We start from the raw sequence: 20,305 nt of genomic DNA on the forward strand, positions 1-20,305 counted from the left end.
TGGGAAAAACATGACCCGGACAGAATATAAAGATATCTACGCACAGTGGTGGTTCCAGACCAAATTTAGCAGGGGGGCCAGGGTGGGGCCAGTGTTTTTTCACAGGGGCACAAAACAAAAGATTGGGGGGAAAACTAAACAGGTCAACATTTTGTCGTTTAATATATTAAGCCAAAGAGCCAATTGTGGCACTGGAACTGCAGGTTGCAGAACCCTGATCTTTTCTGATTATGGCTGGAGTTTAACATGAAACAGCCTAATTTTTAAATTATTTTTGTATATTTATCTTTTTATTTTGTTATTTTATTATTGGGTAAAACCATAAATGTAAAAAACACAACTGATCCAAATGACCAGTCAGTCACTGTATCTTTGTCAGCATTTATCATCCTAAGAAATTTAATATGTCTTTAGTACAGGGGCCATAACAGGGGTCAAGAACAGTTCTACAGGGGCACAGGCCCCTGTTGGCCCCTGTTGGCCCCTGTCTAGAACAGCCCCTGTCTACGCAGCACCTGGACAGACTTCATTAGACGTCTCTGCTTTCTCAGAGAGTCCAAGTGCCCATCAAAATAATCTGAATGCTAAAGAAGGGGATTTTGCACGATATGTCCGCTTTAAAGAAATCCAGAATCACGAGACAACATTTTTTTCAGAGCTAAATTTTAATTATTAACATTGCAGTATCTCTAAATAAAACTGTCATTTCTCGCAGCTTTTCGTTTGGTGTGTGAACCCAAAATTATTAGTAGCCCCCATCTGGTCACCCCTTACAAAAGATTCTGGAGACACCACTGTGTAGGACTTCATATGATGCTATTAGTCAACAAACAGAAGAACAAATAATCAGCATTTTTTTTTTTTTCATGAGCAGAAGTTAAGCTATACATTGAGTCTCAATGGTATTAATTATTCAGGGGGAAAGGCAGAAGGAGAAGCTGTTCCCTAATGATTACAGTCCAGTTACCACCAGCGTGTTGTTTCCATAGTATAGAGCATATGGGGCTCCCGGGGGGTGCTGTGCTGATCACCAACAGATGGCGCATCTCTTAAGAATCGACCGTATTGGAAATCAAAAGCTTCTCATGAGCGCCCGAGTAATAAATAGACGCGTCTCTGTGGGTCCCAGTGGGGTAAATTTATCCGCCCTGAATAATGTCCTGTGCTGTCATCCGCTGGTTCATGTGTGTCAGAGACCGACCTGTCACTGCTCTCATCAGCATCACCCTCATTACCCATCACGCTGCTGCGTCAAACACACATAAACGCATCCGCAACACAGGAAGTCTGTTGATGCGCCTTTCAGTCACCACTGGGCCAATCAGGAGTGAGGTCGTTTTTCATAGGAAGCGTGTCTAAGTAAATTGTCGGTGACTTACAGTAAATAAGTAAGCGTTAAATCTATAGGCGTTGTGGGTGTCATCTCATGAAGGATTAACGACAAAACGAATTAAATGTCCGATAGCATGCTTTTATTTTCTAAGCAGCCCCGGAAGTCGGCGTGTGCAGCCTGCGTCACCTGACCACGGTCCAGCCTCGCAGCCTCCTCTTCCCTCAGGATGACTGGGAGTGACGCAGGGCAGACGGAAAAAACTGGGTCTTGAAGGGAAGCAGAGCGGCAGGGATGCTGGAAAGACTTTAGCTTTTATTTATTTCTCCGGTTTCAAATCGGATGCACGGCCTGGCTCTGAGCCCAGAGGACATGAGAGTTACCTTCGCGCAGACTCTTCCCCGTGACTAATCAGTAGGGAGCCATCGCCTCGTCGTTGGGGCGGGTCAGTTTGGATACATTCCCAGGTAGGCTTCAGTGGATAAAAATGTGCATTTAAATTAAAGGATAGGTTTATCAACTAAATCAATATGAGAATTATTTGAGGGAGGGATTTAACTTGGACACGCTTGAGCTCTTATCTGCATGCCGCTTTTCTTTGCTTTAGCAGTCACGATTTCTTACTACGTTATTTTTTTTCATTTAAAATCATTATCTAATTAATAAAACCCGACTTTATTCCCTTTAGGTGACGTTGAGTCCTGTTTTTGCACATGGGAAACTAGCCTAGTCATTTATTTCTCTCACCGAACACCAAGTTCTGAGTCAGTAGGTGGGATTTTTTTTTTTTTTTTTTTTTTTGGAACCCCTGTCTCTCCGTGATTTCAACAAATCTCCACCATGAATTACTTGCGTCGACGCCTCTCGGACAGTAATTTCATGTCCAACCTGCCCAATGGTTACATGACCGACCTCCAGCGCCCCGAGCCGCCGCCGCAGCAGCAAAGCCCCGCAGTGTCGCCCGGGCCGGCGGAGAGGCGCCAGCCCCCGGCCCAGCAGCAGCAGCCTGCAGCCGGGGGCTCCGGTTTCTTCTCCTCCATATCCAACGCTGTCAAGCAGACCACTGCCGCTGCGGCAGCAACCCTATCCGAGGCGGCGGATCGGGCTGGCGTCTCCAGTCACGGCAAGATTCTCCTGGTGATCGACGACCAGCAGACCGACTGGTAAGAGCGGCGCGTAGTTTTGCGGCGCAGCGGCCCGTCTAGACAGAGAGCCAGTTTGGGCTGCAGTGGCATGCGATCTGGAAGGTCATATGATTCAGGTGATGCTGAGAGGTGCACCACGTGAAGCTTAGATAGGAATGTTTGTGCGTCGAAGGGATGCACCATGCATGCACAACACCTGCATCTGCATCGCGGCCAGGTTGCAGTCTGCGATGAAGCTGCACCGCACTGAAAAAGCATAGATACCTCTTGAACCTTTTCTTGTTTTGTCACGCTACAGCCACAACCTTATGAGCACTGCATTTACACATAATCGGGAAATGGAAAGAGATGTATACACATTTCAAACTATATTTATATATCTTTATATATACAAATCAAAATCCGAACAGTGGGGCATGCATTTGCGCCCCCCCCCCACACACACACACACACACACACTTTACCCCGGTACCCCGAAATGAAATCTACTGCGACCAGCTGTCGTCAAAAGTCCCATACATAGTAAACTGATTTCCATGCATCATTGATCCAGCTGTTCCGTGAAGGCCTCAGGTTCGTCGGAGACCATTAGTGACCAAGGAATGCAGCAGACAGGCCAGGGAGACAGTAAAGAAGCTTGAATCAGGTTTAGGTTGTAAAACAAAATCCCAAGGTCTGATAATATCCCTGGGCACAATTCAATGCATCATCCTCAAACAGAAAGAGTACAGATAAAAACTGCAAAATTGCCAAAATATGGCCATAAAGCCAGGAGTGCCGCCAGGAATTTTGGGCCCCTTGACAAGAATCTAAATCATCCCAAAAGCTCATATATTTATATAAATGTTCTTTTTTGGGCCCTTTTTTGGGCCACCTGGACCCCCTGGACCCCCCCACCCCCCACCCCAAGGGGGTCCAGGGGTCTAGGCGAGTTGAGTAGAGCAATAATCTTAGATGCAGCCAAGAGCCCCATGCTGACTCCAGAGGAGCTGCAGAGATTCACAGCTCAGGCGGAAGAAGCTTTTAATGGGACAGCTATTACTCATACAAACATGGCCTTTTACGGATGGGTGGTTTGAAGGAAAGCATCTCTAAAAGAAAGCTTGCAGAAGTTTTGTTCAGAGTTTTACACCAAGCATGAGTAGACACAGCAAATATGGGGAAGAAAGTGCTCTGGTCAGATGATATCAAACATTTCGGACCTATAAACAGTACAGACCTGGAAGAAAAAAAAACCTGTTTAACGCTGCAAAGCTCTTCAGACTTGGGTGGAGCTTCAGCTTCCAGCAGGGACAAAACCCCAAACATGAATCCAGAGAAAATGCAACCTAAATCGAATTAAGTAACAATGGCAAGACTCAAAACATGATTTTTACAGACACTCAAATTTGGCTGAGCTATATTTATTCCTCAAAGAACAATGGGTTAAAAACATCAGCCTCCTGATGGGCTAAGCTTTGCAGAGACACACTCCAAGTAAGTTGCTGCTGCCATTGAAGTGAAACGTGTTTTTACAGAAACAATGACTCATAGAGTCCTCGTTTTCCTTTCGCTTTAATTAAGCCCTTTCACAACAAACGTGCACCGTTTTGCTGTTGGCCTTTGATGAAATCCCAGTAAAGTAGATGAAAGTTTGTGGCTGTGGTGCGACAAGATGTGTAAAACGTTTTGCGAGGCGCTGTGAACTGCTAATTTTCTGAAAGGAGCCACTTCCTATGTGTGACTACACAGATAGAAGTGAGTCGGAGTCACATACAAATTAGAGATTTACACAAACTAAAGCTGAACTTTCAGTTCCAGTTCGAGGTGTCACTAGCTTTAATGTGTTAAAGACAAGCCTGTTTGGTAATTATTGCCTGGATGCATATAGTGACAGCAGCATTCTCACCTGCTTCTTTGGCTTTCAGGGTGAAGGTCTTCAGAGGAAGAAAGATCCATGGTGAATTTGACATCAAGGTGGAACAGGTAGGCTTTACAGCCCTAGCTTTTTTTTTGTTTTTTGTTTTTTTCAGGAGGAGATCGGACTTATGAAATAAAACAATAAAGTGTAACTGAGTTTAAAGAAACCTCCAGCAAGCATTTTAATAGATGGAGTCATCATTGAGAGGGATGTTGCATGCTTTTTTTTTCTGTGTAGTTGTATCGTTTTGTTTACTGATGGATAGCACTGCTTCTGATGTTCTTGTGTCAAAACAGAAATAGGCCTCCTCGCGTATAGGTTGTTTCTCTAGGCACATAAAAGCACTGGCATTATTAATGAGCTGTCATGTTCACAGAGAGCCTGGAATGATAAATGTCTTGGGGTCCATTTCGCTATTGAATAAGATCTCGTACTCAAAGTTGCATTTATTTCCAGTGAAATGCTTTCTTAGCTGAACATTATTAATGTACTACAATGTCATTACGAGTGATTCAGTACATTATGCAAGTAACCCACCTATTGATATGGCGTGAGGACCAACCGGGAGTAATTTAGCTAAAAGTTTCAGCAGAAACAAGTGGCCTAATAGTAATAGTTTTAAACCAGCTACTATTTATAGCATGCTAGGAGCAGAGAAGCTCCCAAATGTTTCAAAATTATCTTCCCGCCTTCCCGTGTTTATATAGGTCTGTTTTACTCTTAACTCTGATTATATATATGTATATGTATTAATAATGAGATTTATGCAGTGGAAGGAAAGTGTCAATATTTCGTAGAACTACCTTTTAATGCATATACAGTTGCAAGTCTTTTGGCGAAGGTCTCCACCAGCCTTGTACATGTAGAGACTGATTTTTGTTGCTTATTCTTTATTTGCAAAATAGCTCAAGCTTAATCAGATTTGATGGAAAGTATCTGTGAAGATCAAGCTTCAAGTCCAGCCACTGATTCTCATTTGTGTTCTAAGTTTGTTAGAATGGTCTTTGACCACCGGAAAAAAAGGTTCTCCACATAAGAAAACCCAGGCATTTCCATTGAGTCACTGACTTTGCTTTCCTCACTTAGCATTCATGTAACGGCAGTGGAAAGTAAATCCCCTCTAGTGTCTTGAAGAACCCCCAAGGGTGTGAGGGTTGACACAAAAAATATAGAAGCAATGATTCAGGAATACTTTCTATGTTGAAGGAAAAAAAGATGCATATGCAGCCTCTAACAAGTTTTTTTTTTCTCTTATGATTACTTACAATTCATCTTCTCACCAACTCTGACCAGCTTCCCTGTCCCCGCTGGAGAAAACCAGCCCCCAGCATGATGCTGCCACCAGCATGTGTCACTGTGGGGATGGAGTGTTCATGTGGATGTGTCGTGTTCGTTTGCCTTCACACATGCTGATTTGCATAATGGCAAATAAGTAAAAAATGTTCTCTCATCTGACCAGGATGCCCTTTTCCACATTTTTGTCGTGTGCAGTACAGGGCTAGTGGAAATCTCTAACGAGAACTTAATATTCCATTGTTTCGACAATGACTTTTTCTTTCACTCTTCTGTAAAGACTTGACTAATAACTGTTACTGTTGTCAGATTCTCCAACCTGAGCTGTAAATCACTACAGCTCCTCCAAAGTTAACATGGGCCTCTTGACTATATTGACTAACAAGGCTACTTATGGAGGCAATTGGTTGCGCGGCATTGCATTTGCTGGTACCAAAGTAAAAGGGGATGAATACAGATGAATGCCAGTTTTCACAATTTTTCTTGTAGAGCTTAGGACATCCACAGTTTTCCTTCTACTTCACAACTATGTGTGCTTCACAATTATGTGTGACATTGTCATTTTCTATCATGTGAACTCCCAATAGAAATCATTGAGGTGTGAGGTTGTGGCAAAAAGTGAAACATTTTCAAAGTACTGAATTTGTCTTAATCTTGTAGCATATTAATTGTGGAGAAAATTAAATTACTAATGACTGATGAATAAACTGTTGTTTCTTCTCATGCTCCCTAAATATGATGAATGTAGATTTTATGTCATTGAGAAGGGTTTGACTTTGTTACTGAAAAGTGCTTTGTAAATAAACTTGCCCTGCCTTGACATTGACGTTATTCTTTCCAGGCAGAGTTCTCAGAGATCAACCTGGTGGCCAATGCCAGCGGCACCTACAACGTCAACATGGAGGCCATCAGGAATGGGCACAAGGTTACTAAGTAAGTCCTTCTCAGTTCGGAGTTATCGCACTGCTGAAAATGTACAGTTCTGAGATCATAGCATAAGGAGGTGGTGTAACTATGTTCAACATTGTAATATTTCCCTCACGTCATGGGTATTAGATCCTTTAGGCCAGACTTTGTGCTGATTAGACAGCACGCTTTCAGCATGGACCGGAATGGAGACCATCGCAACATGGTGATCGGACTGCAGTACGCTGGACTGCCAAGTGTCAACACTCTGCACTCTGTCTATAACTTCTGTGACAAACCATGGGTGGTAAGTAGTCTTTGAAAACTGTTTAGTCCGCAGCGAAGAGATTCACAATGTACAGACAATTAGAGTGGCATCTTAAGGTTACATTCTCCCTCAGTTTGCTCAGATGTCAAGACTCCACAAGCAGCTGGGCCCAGAGGAGTTCCCGCTGATTGAGCAGATTTACTATCCAAATCATAAGGAAATGGTAAGTTCTTTGAAATTCTCATCTTTGCCACTTCCTGATGGGTCAGGTGTAATTAATATTTTATTTCTCATGGCAACTTACGGCATTCTTAATCAGTGTGGCTTATATTTGTTTTTTTGTTGTTTTTTGTGCTTGTGGAGGCAGAGATTCTGTTGGGTTGCAGAGTCAGTGTCAGGAACATCACATTGAGATTGCTGCTGCAGAGTAGTCATCTCCACCCCTGCAGTCTCAGGCTGACAGAACTAGGCTGGCTTTCAAGTCATTACAGTGACTGTGCCCTCTTTGTCTGATTAAACAATTGATGTTTCAATCATTAAAAATGATATGCTATGAAAAGGGATTTACTTTTTGTCAACAATTAATCTAATAAAAAAAAACATTCAATACCAAGCTTCTAAAGCCATTTAAACCACCCTTTAAAACTCCTGGACAGAATATTATTAATGGATTATCACAAGATTTATTCTCCCTGTATTCCCATTGCTGGGGTCAGATGACCTTTCTTTAAACATCCAATAAAAGAGCACCAAATACTCTCAAAGCATGAACAGTAACTCCTGATAAAAAAGGTAGGTTTTTCCTATGTCCAGTGCTGCAACTTAGTTGGAAAGATATTCTATTACACCCAGATTGCCAGCCTTGTTCCATATTATTGCAATAATCTTCTTCTTGAAACTGAAGATTACGGGATCAGTCTTAAAATAAGAGATATACACTCACTAGTCACTTTTCTAGGTACACCCACTCAATTGCCCAATAACACAAATTTAAAATAACTCAATCAGGTGGCAGCAATTCAATGCATTTAGAATTTGGATGTGATGAAGATGACTTTCTCATGTTCAAACCGATCACCAGAATAGAGAAGAAAGACAATATAGGTGACCTTGAATGTAGCATGGTGATTGGTGCCAGACAGGCTGCAAACTGCTGATCCACTGGGATTTCCATGCACAACCACCTCTCAAGCTTACAGAGAATAGCTTGAAAATGTGAGCCAGACCTGGATGGACAGATTTGAAGAGAATGTACAGAGTCGTTGAGGTGATACAAAGGCAAGTGTAGGCGATTTTAACCAACATATGTGCAAAACCAATCTTTGAAAACACAACACATACCTTGAAGCAGATGGGTTACAGCAGCAGAAGATGCTACACTAGACGCCACTCCTATGAGCCTAAGAACAGGAAACTGAGGCTGCAATTTTAAAGGCTGAACAAAACTGGACACTTAAAGATTGGGGGAAAAAACATAGATTTATCTAATGAGTCTTGGTTTTAACTGCAATATTCAAATGGTTGGGTAAGAATTTGAGGCTAACACCATGGATGAATCCTTCTTTGTATCAATGGTTAAAGCTGGTGGTGGTGCTGCCATGACAATGGGATTTGTTTTCTTTTGGACCCTTAGAACCAGTTGCTCATCAGTTAAATAAACAACCTACCTGATTTCTGATGCTGACCATATCCATCCCTTTATGACCACAGTCTACCAATGTGCTGAAGACTACTATCAGTAGAATAATGCACTATGCTCACTTTGCACAAATCATCTTAAACTGGGCACTTGAAAATGACAATGAGTTTGTGGTTCTCCAGTAATCTCCAGTCACCAGATGCTGATGCAATATTGTTGGGATGTAGCAGAAATTCAGGAGATACACGTCATATATGTACATCTGGACATATCTGGACCAAATGTATGAAGTTATCAAGTCAATTATGGACCAAAACCTCAGTGGAAGGTTTTCAACACTTTTTTAGATATATCTCAAGGAGAATTAAGGCAGGTCTAAGGAAAAAAAAGGGGGATCCAACTTGATACAAGTAAACTGTAGCTAATAAAGTGACCGATGAAGGTAGTTTAGATAACAATTGCAGGTCGGAGCACTTTTTATGTATTGCATTTTCAATGTTGAACAAGGGGGGATAGTTTCAGAATAAACTGTGATTTAATGAAGTTTCTTAATTGTAGGTACTCAAAAAAACTGATTACCAAGAGCACAATATGTTTACCAATGTCTTCAGATAGCATCAGAGAGTCTATACTTAAGATCAAATGGTGGCGCAGTTCATAATCCTAAATTTCTTTTTTGAAGATCACTGCCCCTCGGTTTCCGGTCGTTGTGAAGATGGGCCATGCTCACTCAGGAATGGGAAAGGTAGGGATGGAACGATCAGTGCCTGATAATATCTGGAACGCAATTTTTATGGGACTCATCAAGGGCCAACAAAGGCATGTTTTGACCCCTTCTGACTAGGTGAAAGTGGACAATCAATATGACTTTCAAGATATCGCTAGTGTTGTGGCGCTGACCAAGACTTATGCCACATCCGAGCCTTTCATTGATGCAAAGTATGACGTCCGCATCCAGAAGATTGGGAACAGCTACAAAGCTTACATGTGAGTCATTTTGCTGTGTTTAAATCCTAACATTTCACGTCAGACTTTCCCCCTCCTCATTGGAAGTGTATCATAAAACAACTGCTGTGTTCACCAGGAGGACCTCCATTTCTGGCAACTGGAAAACCAACACCGGCTCTTCTATGCTTGAACAGGTGGCCATGTCAGACAAGTGAGGACATGTGACTGTATGCTACTAAAACGCAAGAAACTGTGTCTCACAGGATAACAACATCCCTGTTTAACACATTGTTGCAGGTACAAGTTGTGGGTGGATTCCTGCGCAGATATCTTTGGAGGGTTAGATATCTGTGCTGTAGAGGCTCTACATGGTAAAGACGGCAAGGACTACATTATCGAGGTACTTTACAACAGCAAAATCATGCTGGCGGTTGTCTCTAATTGCAAGGGTGTTCCTTAATATCTTGATCATGTGTTTGCACTTTAGGTGGACGACTGTTCCATGCCACTGATTGGAGACCAGCAAGATGAAGATCGGGTTCAGATTGCAGAACTCGTGGTTTCTAAGATGCAAGACACTATTCCACGAACTCCCAGCTCTTCCTCTGTCCGGGCTGCAGCAGGACAGCCGGCACAGGTGCTTAAACTGCAGGCACAATATGCTTACACTAGTAAGGAGAAAAAAAACACACACACACTTTGTTCTCCATTTTCTTTGTGATTGCAACACCTGCCATAATGTGTTTCTACTTTATTTTCTCTTAAATTGGAGGACTCGGAGGTAAGGAATGACAGCCTGTGTTTGACTGAAGGAGCGCTCCTATCCTCAGGTTTACAGTATGTTACATTTTGGTGAGGTGTATAATACACCCTAAGGCTAACTCCTTATATAAAAACAAGGTTAATCTATAGATTCAACAAAGGAAACCAATGAAAACTGTTGTGTAATGTAAAAAAAACTTTCCTTTGAATTTAATTTCAACCAATGATCATTGTCATTCCAACTGTACAACAAAATATAGTGAAAATCAATTAGGTTTTTTATTTATCAGATTAAATGAAAAAATAAATAAATAACTGGAAGCATGGATAAAGACAGAAAGCTAATCATAAATTACCCCAGATACAATAACACTAAACCATATATGAAAGAGTTACATGTCATGTTCAGTGCCTTGCAAAACTATTAATACCCCTGGAACTTTTCACATTTATCATGTTACATCAAGAAACGGCAACATATTTAACTGGGATTATATGTCCCTTTATCTCTTGTATATTGTCATCCATGATGACCATGGAGCTGGAAGGTGAACTTGTGCCTCAGTCTCAAGTCTTTTCTAACAGGGTTTTCATCCAGGACCGTCATGTGTTTAGCTTCATCCTTTCACTGTGACAAGGTTCCCTGTCACTGCAGGAGAAAAGCATCTCCACAGCATGATGCTGCCATCACACAGGATTCCATATGGGGATTATATTTAAGAAACTTAATAGTTTCACAAAAATAGTTTTACACCTCTACAAACAGAACAGTCTTGCCTGTTTTTCTCAGTAACATTATCTAAGCTCCTGGTATCTGGAGTCCTCTCATCCAAACCTTCTGAGGCCTTCACACAATCTCTGTAAAGACGTCGAGATTAAATTACACACAGTGGGACGTTGCAATGGATTTCATTTAGAGGTATCAAAGTGAAAGGTGCTGAATACAAATGAGTGGCACAAATTTAGCTTTCTCTGAGTGAAGTGTTTTGAAAACCATGCATCAATTTCCTTTCATTTCACTATTATGTACTGCTTTGTGCTGGTCTAATACCTAAAATTACAATGAGATGCATAAAAGTATGTGGCTCAACAAAATGTGAAAAAATTCAAAGGATATGAATACTTTTGCAATGCACCGAGGTCGTTAAACCAAAAGCACAAAACAAAAATCATTGTTAAGAAAATTAAACAATTGATTAGTTTTCAATTAACAAGAATCCACATAAGACAAAAACATTTACATAATTTCTAAAAAATTAAAAATAGTCATACATATATATATATATATATATATATATATATATATATATATATATATATATATATAAAATGCAGTAGTTAGTAATGTCATAATTGTATCAATCTGTGTAATTTGTACATGTTATAATAGATGAGACACTTTCTGAGCCATCCGTTTGTTTTTCAGAAAGCTACTTCTCCTCAGCCTGTCTCACAGCCGAAAGTACCACAGGCTCAACAGCGCCCCTCCCCTCAGGGTAATTTAGCCAAATCTTTTCATATTCATTAGTATATTGTATTTATTTAAAAAGTCCGAACGAAGTCGGACTTTCCGAATTTAAAAAGTCCGAGTGATCAGTGCCTATTCTATCTCCTACAGGTGGTCCCCAGCAAAGTCCTCCACCCCAGCAGCGCCCCCAGCCTCAGGGCCAGCCTCCTGCACCAGCTCAGCAGTCTGCTGCCAGCCCGGCTACTGCTGAGCCCAGTTCTCAGGCCAAGGCTAACGCCGGCGCCCCAGCCCAACCCCGAGCCCCAGGTCAGGGCTCTCCTCAGCGAAGCCAGGGAGGTTCCCCTCAAACGCAGAGGCAGCAGTCTTTGTCCCAGCAGCAGAAACCTTCTAGTGGGGGCCCTGGCCAGAAGACTCCTGGTGCGCAACAGCAGCAAAAACCTGCCCCACTCCCTAGACAGCAGTCACAGGGAGGGTCACAGCAGCAGAAGGTCCAGCCGAGCCGTCCCGGGCCACCAACCACCCAGCAGCCCAGACCTGCCGCCCAAGGTCAGGGTGGCCCAGGAGGACGACCCCCTCTGCAGCAGAAGCCCCAGCCCCCACAGAAGCCCAGTCAGGACAGCCCGGCTATGGGCGGCTCTCCACAACTAAAGTAAGTAGCTGTTCGCGAGAAGAGAACAACGAACCGGATCAGTTTCATCTCATTTGTACTTTTTGTGCCTCAGAACTGACATCCGCAGAATGCTTATTCTTAACTTTTGCCTGCACTGAGGTATGCATGCCACATGTAAAAACTCTGCCCACAGAGAAGTTGCCCACTTGATTGTGCATGTTGTAACGGTTCTTGCATTCGTCATTCTTACAAGTATAGTTTTACAAAACATTACGTTCCGGATTGTCTGGCGAGGTTGTGAAACGTTAAAGCAGCAGGCAGAAGATACAACATACTGGGATGCAGATGACACAAGAATTAAAATCCTTGTATAGAATCAGTTTTCTCAGGGACACTTTTAAACATCCAGTCACAGTTAATCACTTAATAACTGGTTGGTAAAGACTCTGTTTACACAACAGGAATTTATGAAAGTCTAATCCTTTGTTTGTTGAAGTGTATATCTAAGACATGAGAAAACCAAAGAAAAGGTGGCAACCCCCTTTTAAACAGAATAAATCTAAAAGACAGTTGCTAATTTTTGTAGTAGTGGCAAACCCACAAAATTCACTCAATGGTGAGACCCTGTGATGTCTCAAAGAAAGGGGTTGTTTTAATTATTGAAATGATTGTTTTTTTTAAATGCTTCTAATGCAAAATAAATGTTACCTAAAAGTCTATTGTGAAACAGGTTAAAGATCCAAAAGTCACAAATAGCTTACAACTAACAAATGCATTAAGAATATTTTCTGTTTAACCATCGAAACCATCAGCAATTTTCCAAAAGGTTTAGAAGGCTCCATAAATATGTATCTCAAAGATACAATTACTCCGAGACAAGATAATTATTCTTTTTTTATAAAGCATTTTCACAGCTAGTTGCTTTGACTTGCTGGATTGTGTTATTGTTTGCTTTAATGATTCGAATGAGCTTTATCTATAAAATATTTGATATTTTTCAGTTCTAAATGAATCAGATTCCCTTTTCTGGATTTTCCGTATTCATGATCAATACCAGACAAAACACATCACTTTGCATCCAAAAAAAAAATGTCATTCACTATTCATATCATGTCAATGCTGACTTGAAATGATAAGGAAATTCTGAATGACCCCCGGAGAAGGAATGGCCCCTTTTTCATCTTTTACTGAGACTTTACTCCTCTTTATCCCTCTCTTTCTGCCTTGCTGTGCTCCAGTCTTCTCATTCCATTCGTTTGCTGCATGACTTTAATAGCCTTTCCTTCTCCTCTATTGCCATTTCCCTCTCTTTATAGCAAATCCCAGTCTCTTACCAATACCTTCAACATTCCAGAAACCCCAGCGCCCCGAGCCAGCCTTAGCCAGGACGAGGTGAAGGCTGAAACCATACGCAATCTACGCAAATCTTTTGCCAGTCTCTTCTCAGACTGAGCTGGCATCAGATCCTCCCATCCCTCTTTCTTCTTCCGGCTGAGAGAAAAAAATGGACAGGCAAACTGATGGACAGACCCCTTCTTCACCCCCAGGAAACGAGCAAGGACCAACAGATTCTCCATTTTATGAGTGTGATATGAAAGGGTACACACTTGACACCCACTTCCCAAACAGTTACTATCTATTAGAGTGAACAAAAGGTAGAATAGAGTCAGGTGATGTGATGTTTCAAACATTTCCTGCCTTGCTTAAAGCTTAACCGGTTCATCATATCAAACGTCACAAAAGCCTATGTATGTGCATGCAACAACCAGTAACTAAATTCAGAAACAAAGCAACACAATCCTGCTTCCTTGTTTGTTGGTGCTGTAAATCCGTTGTGGTATTTGTGGTCAAAAAAAAAATAAATAAATAAAAACTAAAGGACTGTACAAATGTTATTGGGATGAGGAAAATAGTAAAACAAATGTTTCTATTCCCAAGTAAAACCCTGTTTTAGTGACAATTATTACAAGTCATACTAAAATAAGAGTTAAAAAGTGCATTTCCTTTTGCTGAAAAGAGCTGCCATTTTCTTATGGCAACAAAATAGAACTACAAGTGGGGGTTGTGGGGGCTGTTGGCCTTCTTGTGGTGATTAAATGATGTAGCAACTTAACCTAAGAGAGTAAATTTGCTAAAGCCAAGGCAAAGAGTGTTGCTTTTTAGACCTACGCTCAGAAGCTAACAGACAGGTTTTTAGGTGTAGCAATGGTGTAAAGGAGAGGGCAGAAATAAAAACGAGCACAGAAGAAGCTAAATCTCCGCCTTGTTCCTGTTTTCGTACAAGCTAACGTTAGCTCACAGTACAGCTAGCTGCTACAACATTTTAGGGAAGTCACGTTAGGGAAGTCACGATGTAAAACTCCCATGAACCAGTAATTTAAAGGTTGTTGGGAGGGTACATAAACCACCCCTTACTCGCACCCAGACAATAAACGTACAGTAAACATTGAGCCTGCACTAATAACATAAAATGTTATAAATACTAAAATTAACTTGCTTAGAAATATAGCTAAAACAATGTGATAAGAATGATAAAACGTCCCACCATTGCATAAAATACCGCAGTAAAAAACATATGAACATTAACGAATTAAAAGAGACTTATCATTCAGAAGACTGAAGTCAAATGGCATAAAATAGTTTTTACATATTTACTCTTCATCTTGAGTGAATGGATCTTCTGTCAGATAGAAGCAGCTACAAGTGTGAATATGGAGAGGGTAGAATTCAACACAAATATCAAGGTACGTATTAAATTGTGGTTAAAAATGCAAAAAATATTTATCTTTCTGTTTTTGTGTTTACAAATTTTTTTAATGGGATGCCAGAGAGTGACCAAAGTTTTCTCCTAATGCTTGCATTAAGCCTATAAAGTAGCAAAACCCTACACCTTCTCCATTTCGTAGCTATTGCTGCGTCCTTCTGGTCGCTCATATAGTTTTCACAATTTCATTTTTGATTTTTCAGTATTTTATTCCGTTTTTGATTAATTTGTGCTTTTCTGCATTAAATAAAAGAGATCATCATTTCATGTTTTGTTATACAATTTCTGGTAATTGGGTGCTACTATGAATCCATTATATTTTAACTAAGGATGTCATATCATGAAAAGTCTTTATACAAACCCATGCTTAGCTGCGATTTTGTTAATGATAGGATTATTATTCTGCTATGTTTTTTTATTTTGACCATATACTTAATATGGTGTGTGTGTTCAACATCATTCATTCATAAGTTTTAGATATTAGTGTTTGTGAGGATAGATAGCTGTCACATAAATGTCCTATAGTAATGAATAAAACCCTGCCAGAGTAGAATGAGAACTCTGTGAAAACTAAAGTAATATAAAGGATATCATATTATGCAACATGAGCATTACTAATAAGTCAAATAAACAGAACAATAATGGCAATACAAAAAGCATCAACAACAAATATGTTGCTTTATCTCTTGCTAATACGGCAATACCTTTTATGTTACTTTTAAAGCATGGATACACTCTGACCATTACCATTTTTGTTATTTGCTTTGATTTCTAAAATCTTAAGATCCCCCACTCGTTTGTGTGAGTACCACAGTAAGGTCCTGGCTCAATTTTTGGGATGTCCTGCTTCTGAAGAACACATTCTCATAACTCCCCCAAAAGTTGCTATCTCATGCACTTGTGTTAATGTCAGTAGTTGAATTTTAGGCTCAATCACCAGCATGTAGCTAAATGTTTTTGATTGAAGAAAAAAAACTTTGATCTTTTGATGGTTTAAGTGAAACTTAAAACAAGGACAGATGCAAATCCTATCTAAATAATGCGAGAATTTGCCACTGAAAAAAAATTCCGAATCTCACCACCATCTGCCTCAATAATTTTTGTACAGTCCACTTCCACAGCTCCCCACAGTGTTCGCAAACACTATGGATGTGTTCGAGCCATTTTTGACTGCTCGCGGTGATGTCTTAGCTGCATGTCAATAGGAGGCAACTGTTGCAGTCCCCAGCATCTCACTTCGGCGCTTGTAACTGTGTTGTCACATGTAGTGGATTAGTCAGTAACGCAGCTTTTGTAGGTGTCGTGAGTATGTCGTCACTCTCACTTTTCTTCCATTAACGTTCGCTGCACACGAATAAAAACGCTCTCCACCTTAAGACAAGAAGAAGAAAGAAAGCACGCCTTAGACAAACAAGAACGTCAGATCAAATGGAGCGGTCTCAGGGATGTCCACTTGATTGTGACACTTGTGTGTGGCTGAGGGTCTTCCATTTCCAGGCATAACGCGGCTGTTTACAGAGGAGGAGGAACATGCATGCTTTTTTTTTTCTGTGAAGTGAAACGTTTTGTTTTTTGCACACATTTACTGCAAAATCTTACTTGAAACCAATGTCATGCACAAATGTACGAAGTTTGCATTTTCAGGTTTACTTATGGGGCACTTGAAGCAACAGCTCACTATTCTCTCTCTGAGGTGGTGCCGAGCTGCAGAGGGGAGCAGCACAGACAGGGACAGCGTGGTGGAAAGCAGTCAACAGGTTTTTACGTTAAGTCTGGCTGACTGCAGGGCTTATAGGGGTCTTGCGTTTCCCTCCAAACTTGAGTCTGTTTTTATAAATCCTAACAGCTGCTTCCAACACTGCTTTCTATTGTTTCGTGGGAGCACACCCTCATACTCAGCCAAGGAACGCTGCATACATATTATGAGATTCAGCTATACAATAATAAAAGCGAAACCACGCAATGAAGGATGCTTCTCTGTAGACGTTTTAACACACGCTCTGCAGAAGCTCTCTCTGATCACTATGGAAATCCAAGTTGTTTGTGAAAACCGATTCTTTTTCCAGAAGCTATACACGTCTTCCAGAAATAGTGCATTGCGTTTAATCTTCATGTAAAGCTGCCGTATCCTGCTTTTTAGAGACGAAATGATTAAGCCAAGAAAATGAACAAGTCCCGAGTCCCCTGCAGATTCTCCTCCACTGTGTCTATGCTTATTGTTCGTGTAGCCACAGTGACCCCTTGTGCTCGACAGTGCATAAACGTGCGAATGTCCAAACCAGCTAGAAATGTGCTGTAAAGAGCTCGGAGCGAAGCAGAATGTCACCTCTACTCCCCCTGCTGCTATTCGTGCTTGTTGATGTTAGGTGTGCCGGCAAATTGTTCAGTTTTTATTTTCAAAGTGTTTAAGTAGCTCTTTTCCTTGTTTTTGGCATTGCTTTTGTAAAATCGACGAGGTTCCATTGTATGGAGCTTGCAATGTTGTGCATTAATTGATTCAGGGTATCATTTTTAAATTTCAAAACTCAGTATCGGTGCATTTTGGTGTCTGATTTATTGCAGTTTATTTGGAAAATCAGCAATACGTAAAAGTAAGCCATCACATTTAGCATGGATGTTTACTCAAAAAGAAAAAAAAACACACATACACACCCTCAGAGGCCTCCACGCCATTCTGGGACATAAAACATGCCGATGCCAAGAAGTTTTGTTTCCTTTAGGTTGTGGGTATTCACCATTCTATTATTTACTGTGGCTATATTTGACAGTGAATGTAATTTCTTTTTCTTTTCATACAGATGATTTTATTGTTTACCTACTGCACTGTATAATCATTGTGAAGATGTAAAATCATTACGAACTTGTGAATGGGTGAAAACAGTCAGTTGATGCCTGCCATATTTAAATTGTTACACCCTAAATGTGAAAAAGTGCTAACGTCTGAGGTTTCTCGTCATCAAAGACAAGACGGTGCATCGTATAATTCATGGTGGATTATTGAATTAAGTGTAAAAAGAAAATAGATGTTATATGCAATATAGCTATATTATGTGGAAAAAAATTATGTTATTGAAATATGGACATGTTCAATAAAGTCTATGACCAAATATGAACATCGTGGTTGTGCTTGTTTTTTTTCTTGCTGTTTTTTTTTATTTAATTAAACCTAATTCTCCTACATACCTTTATCTTTGTATTCTTGTGGAGAGATGCAGCCTTTAAAGGGGTAGTTTAGGATTTTGATTCTGCCAAAAAAATAGCAGATTATGGCATACCTACAGTCCAATTGAGTTGTATCCCTTAAAAGCATCGCATCACTTGCATTGGGCGGTTATTTATGCAGAAGCAGTACAATATATACACAGGAAATTGAGTCAGGAAAGTGATAATCAGTGATAATCCTGTGTAAAATGCTGTTTATAGAATATCTAAACAGGGAACTATACAGTAAGGAAACTACCTTCTGGCATTCTTAATTGCAAGAAAGTTGCAAAAAGACTATCTGGTAAATTGCAGAAATGACCATATATTGTAATGAACCTTGTTGGATAGAGGAACAGGGTTGTTGGACAGACCAAAAGGGAGGAAAACAGTTTAGAACTGTTTGAGAAATTTCTTCTGTTGATTTTTTCTGTCAAAATTCAATATCTCCTTTTAATCGGCAACTACTGAGATAAAATAGACACTCTGGAGTGAGTGAGTGAGTGAGTGAGTGAGTAACCTTGGAACAAGAAAATGTGGTGCAAATGAGAGCGAAAGGTCAAAGCGGCTCTCACACTTTGACACGGAGAGATATGTCAAGCCCTCAAGAACAATCCATGCTGTAACATCAGTTCTCAAAACTCTAATAACTGGAGTAAGTATTGCTAATTCCGTTTTCCTAAACTGCCATTACATTTTTGCTTTTGACGCCGTCACATCAGACAGTTGCACAGAGCGGAAACAATTTCCATGGTCTATTCCTTACATGTTTACAGCAGAAAGATCATTGGTTGTGTACTGCCTCCTAGTTCCATTTCCTGCGTAAACGTTCTGCATATATAACCAACTAATCCAGACGTGATGATGGTTTAAGGTTCATAAAATGTAACTGGAACTGTTTTGAGATTGTAGAAGTCCAATTTACACCTGGCCTCTTGTGGATTACCCGTTAGGCGTGTGGGATAAAAAAAATTATTTTGATGTCTAGAGTTTCGGACATGGACGATTATGACTCAACTAACATCAAAACTTTATTGTCCCACATGGTGCCAATAAGACCTGATAATTTAGTCGGAAAACAGGAGTGGTTTTAATGTCTTTAAATTAAAAAATTTGGATGCAAGGCAGGAAAAACTGGGAGCGCTCTCAGGAACAGACAGGTTAGTGGCTGAACAGTACTCAGTGGGTTGAGATGAACACTGAAATCACTGAATCCAACTAATAGAACCTGGGACTCCGTGTGAGTCCTGGAGGTGATGGTAGTAAAGTCACAAGGACTGGGGCAACAGAGTCTCACAAACACAAGGAACAGGGCAGAGGCAAACGGGAAATTCAGAGTGTGGGTGGGGGTCATACACAGCAGGCTGAGGCAGGCAGAACAATCCAGAGGGACAGACAGAGGAACGGGTCAAGGAGCAGATCCGAAGGTCAGTGCCCAGAAAACTGAGGCCAATGTCGTGTCTGACTTTGGCAAGGGAGAGACAGGGAAAATCCGCTTAAAAACTGGGTCAACAATAGGCAGGGCAATCAGAGGAGCGCCGGGTGGTCTGCTCACAAAAAGGCTTTCAAGAATCTGGCAGATACCGACTGTGAGAGGTGGTTATTTATAGGTAGAATCACAGGTGGAAAGACTGCTGGTAATTAGGAACGGCGCAGGTGCCACTGCTCCCACTAATTAGTGGAGCAGAGCAGAGAGAGGCAACGCAGGCAGCCTGCTACAAGCACAACAGAGCAGGGCAGGGGACAGGGAAACAGAGCAGGTGCCTGACAGTCCCAATGTCAATCCATGACTTGGTTGTGACGAATGCAGAAGGCAGATCCTGTAAGTGTGCAAGTCTCGCACCCAAACAGTTTACATAAAATCACATGCAAAGTATCCAGCTCGACCTGCCCTAAAAAAAAAAAAAAAAAAACGAGCTGGACAAGAACCGCAACATGTGCAGGCTGCAGTAAAACCATCCATCTAGCCAGCCAGCTGTCAGTGGGTGAGAGGTGAGCTACAGCCTGAAGAGGATGGCAGTCCATCGCAGGACAAACAATCATCCACACACACAACTCACACACAGGTCTA

At 41.0% G+C, this 20,305-nt stretch overlaps 1 protein-coding gene across 2 annotated transcripts; it reads left to right on the forward strand.

The window, feature by feature from the left end:
• The first annotated feature begins 1,500 nt into the window (after positions 1 to 1,500).
• Positions 1,501 to 18,146, forward strand: syn1 (synapsin I). Of its 2 annotated transcripts, none has more exons than XM_012866320.3 (14): positions 1,501 to 1,797; positions 2,019 to 2,493; positions 4,383 to 4,440; positions 6,510 to 6,601; positions 6,725 to 6,881; positions 6,976 to 7,065; positions 9,164 to 9,226; positions 9,326 to 9,468; positions 9,566 to 9,640; positions 9,727 to 9,829; positions 9,917 to 10,066; positions 11,618 to 11,687; positions 11,810 to 12,308; positions 13,586 to 18,146. In XM_012866320.3, the coding sequence occupies exons 2-14, from the start codon at positions 2,171 to 2,173 to the stop codon at positions 13,719 to 13,721; spliced, it is 1,959 nt and encodes a 652-aa protein (XP_012721774.2). In that variant the 5' UTR covers positions 1,501 to 1,797; positions 2,019 to 2,170; the 3' UTR covers positions 13,722 to 18,146. The 2 variants fall into 2 exon arrangements, with proteins under 2 accessions (XP_012721774.2, XP_012721775.2); XM_012866321.3 differs by having other exon boundaries at positions 1,502 to 1,797; positions 13,624 to 18,146.
• The last annotated feature ends 2,159 nt before the right edge of the window (positions 18,147 to 20,305 follow it).

The sequence above is a fragment of the Fundulus heteroclitus genome, chromosome 12, assembly GCF_011125445.2.
Source record: "Fundulus heteroclitus isolate FHET01 chromosome 12, MU-UCD_Fhet_4.1, whole genome shotgun sequence".
NCBI lineage: Eukaryota > Metazoa > Chordata > Actinopteri > Cyprinodontiformes > Fundulidae > Fundulus > Fundulus heteroclitus.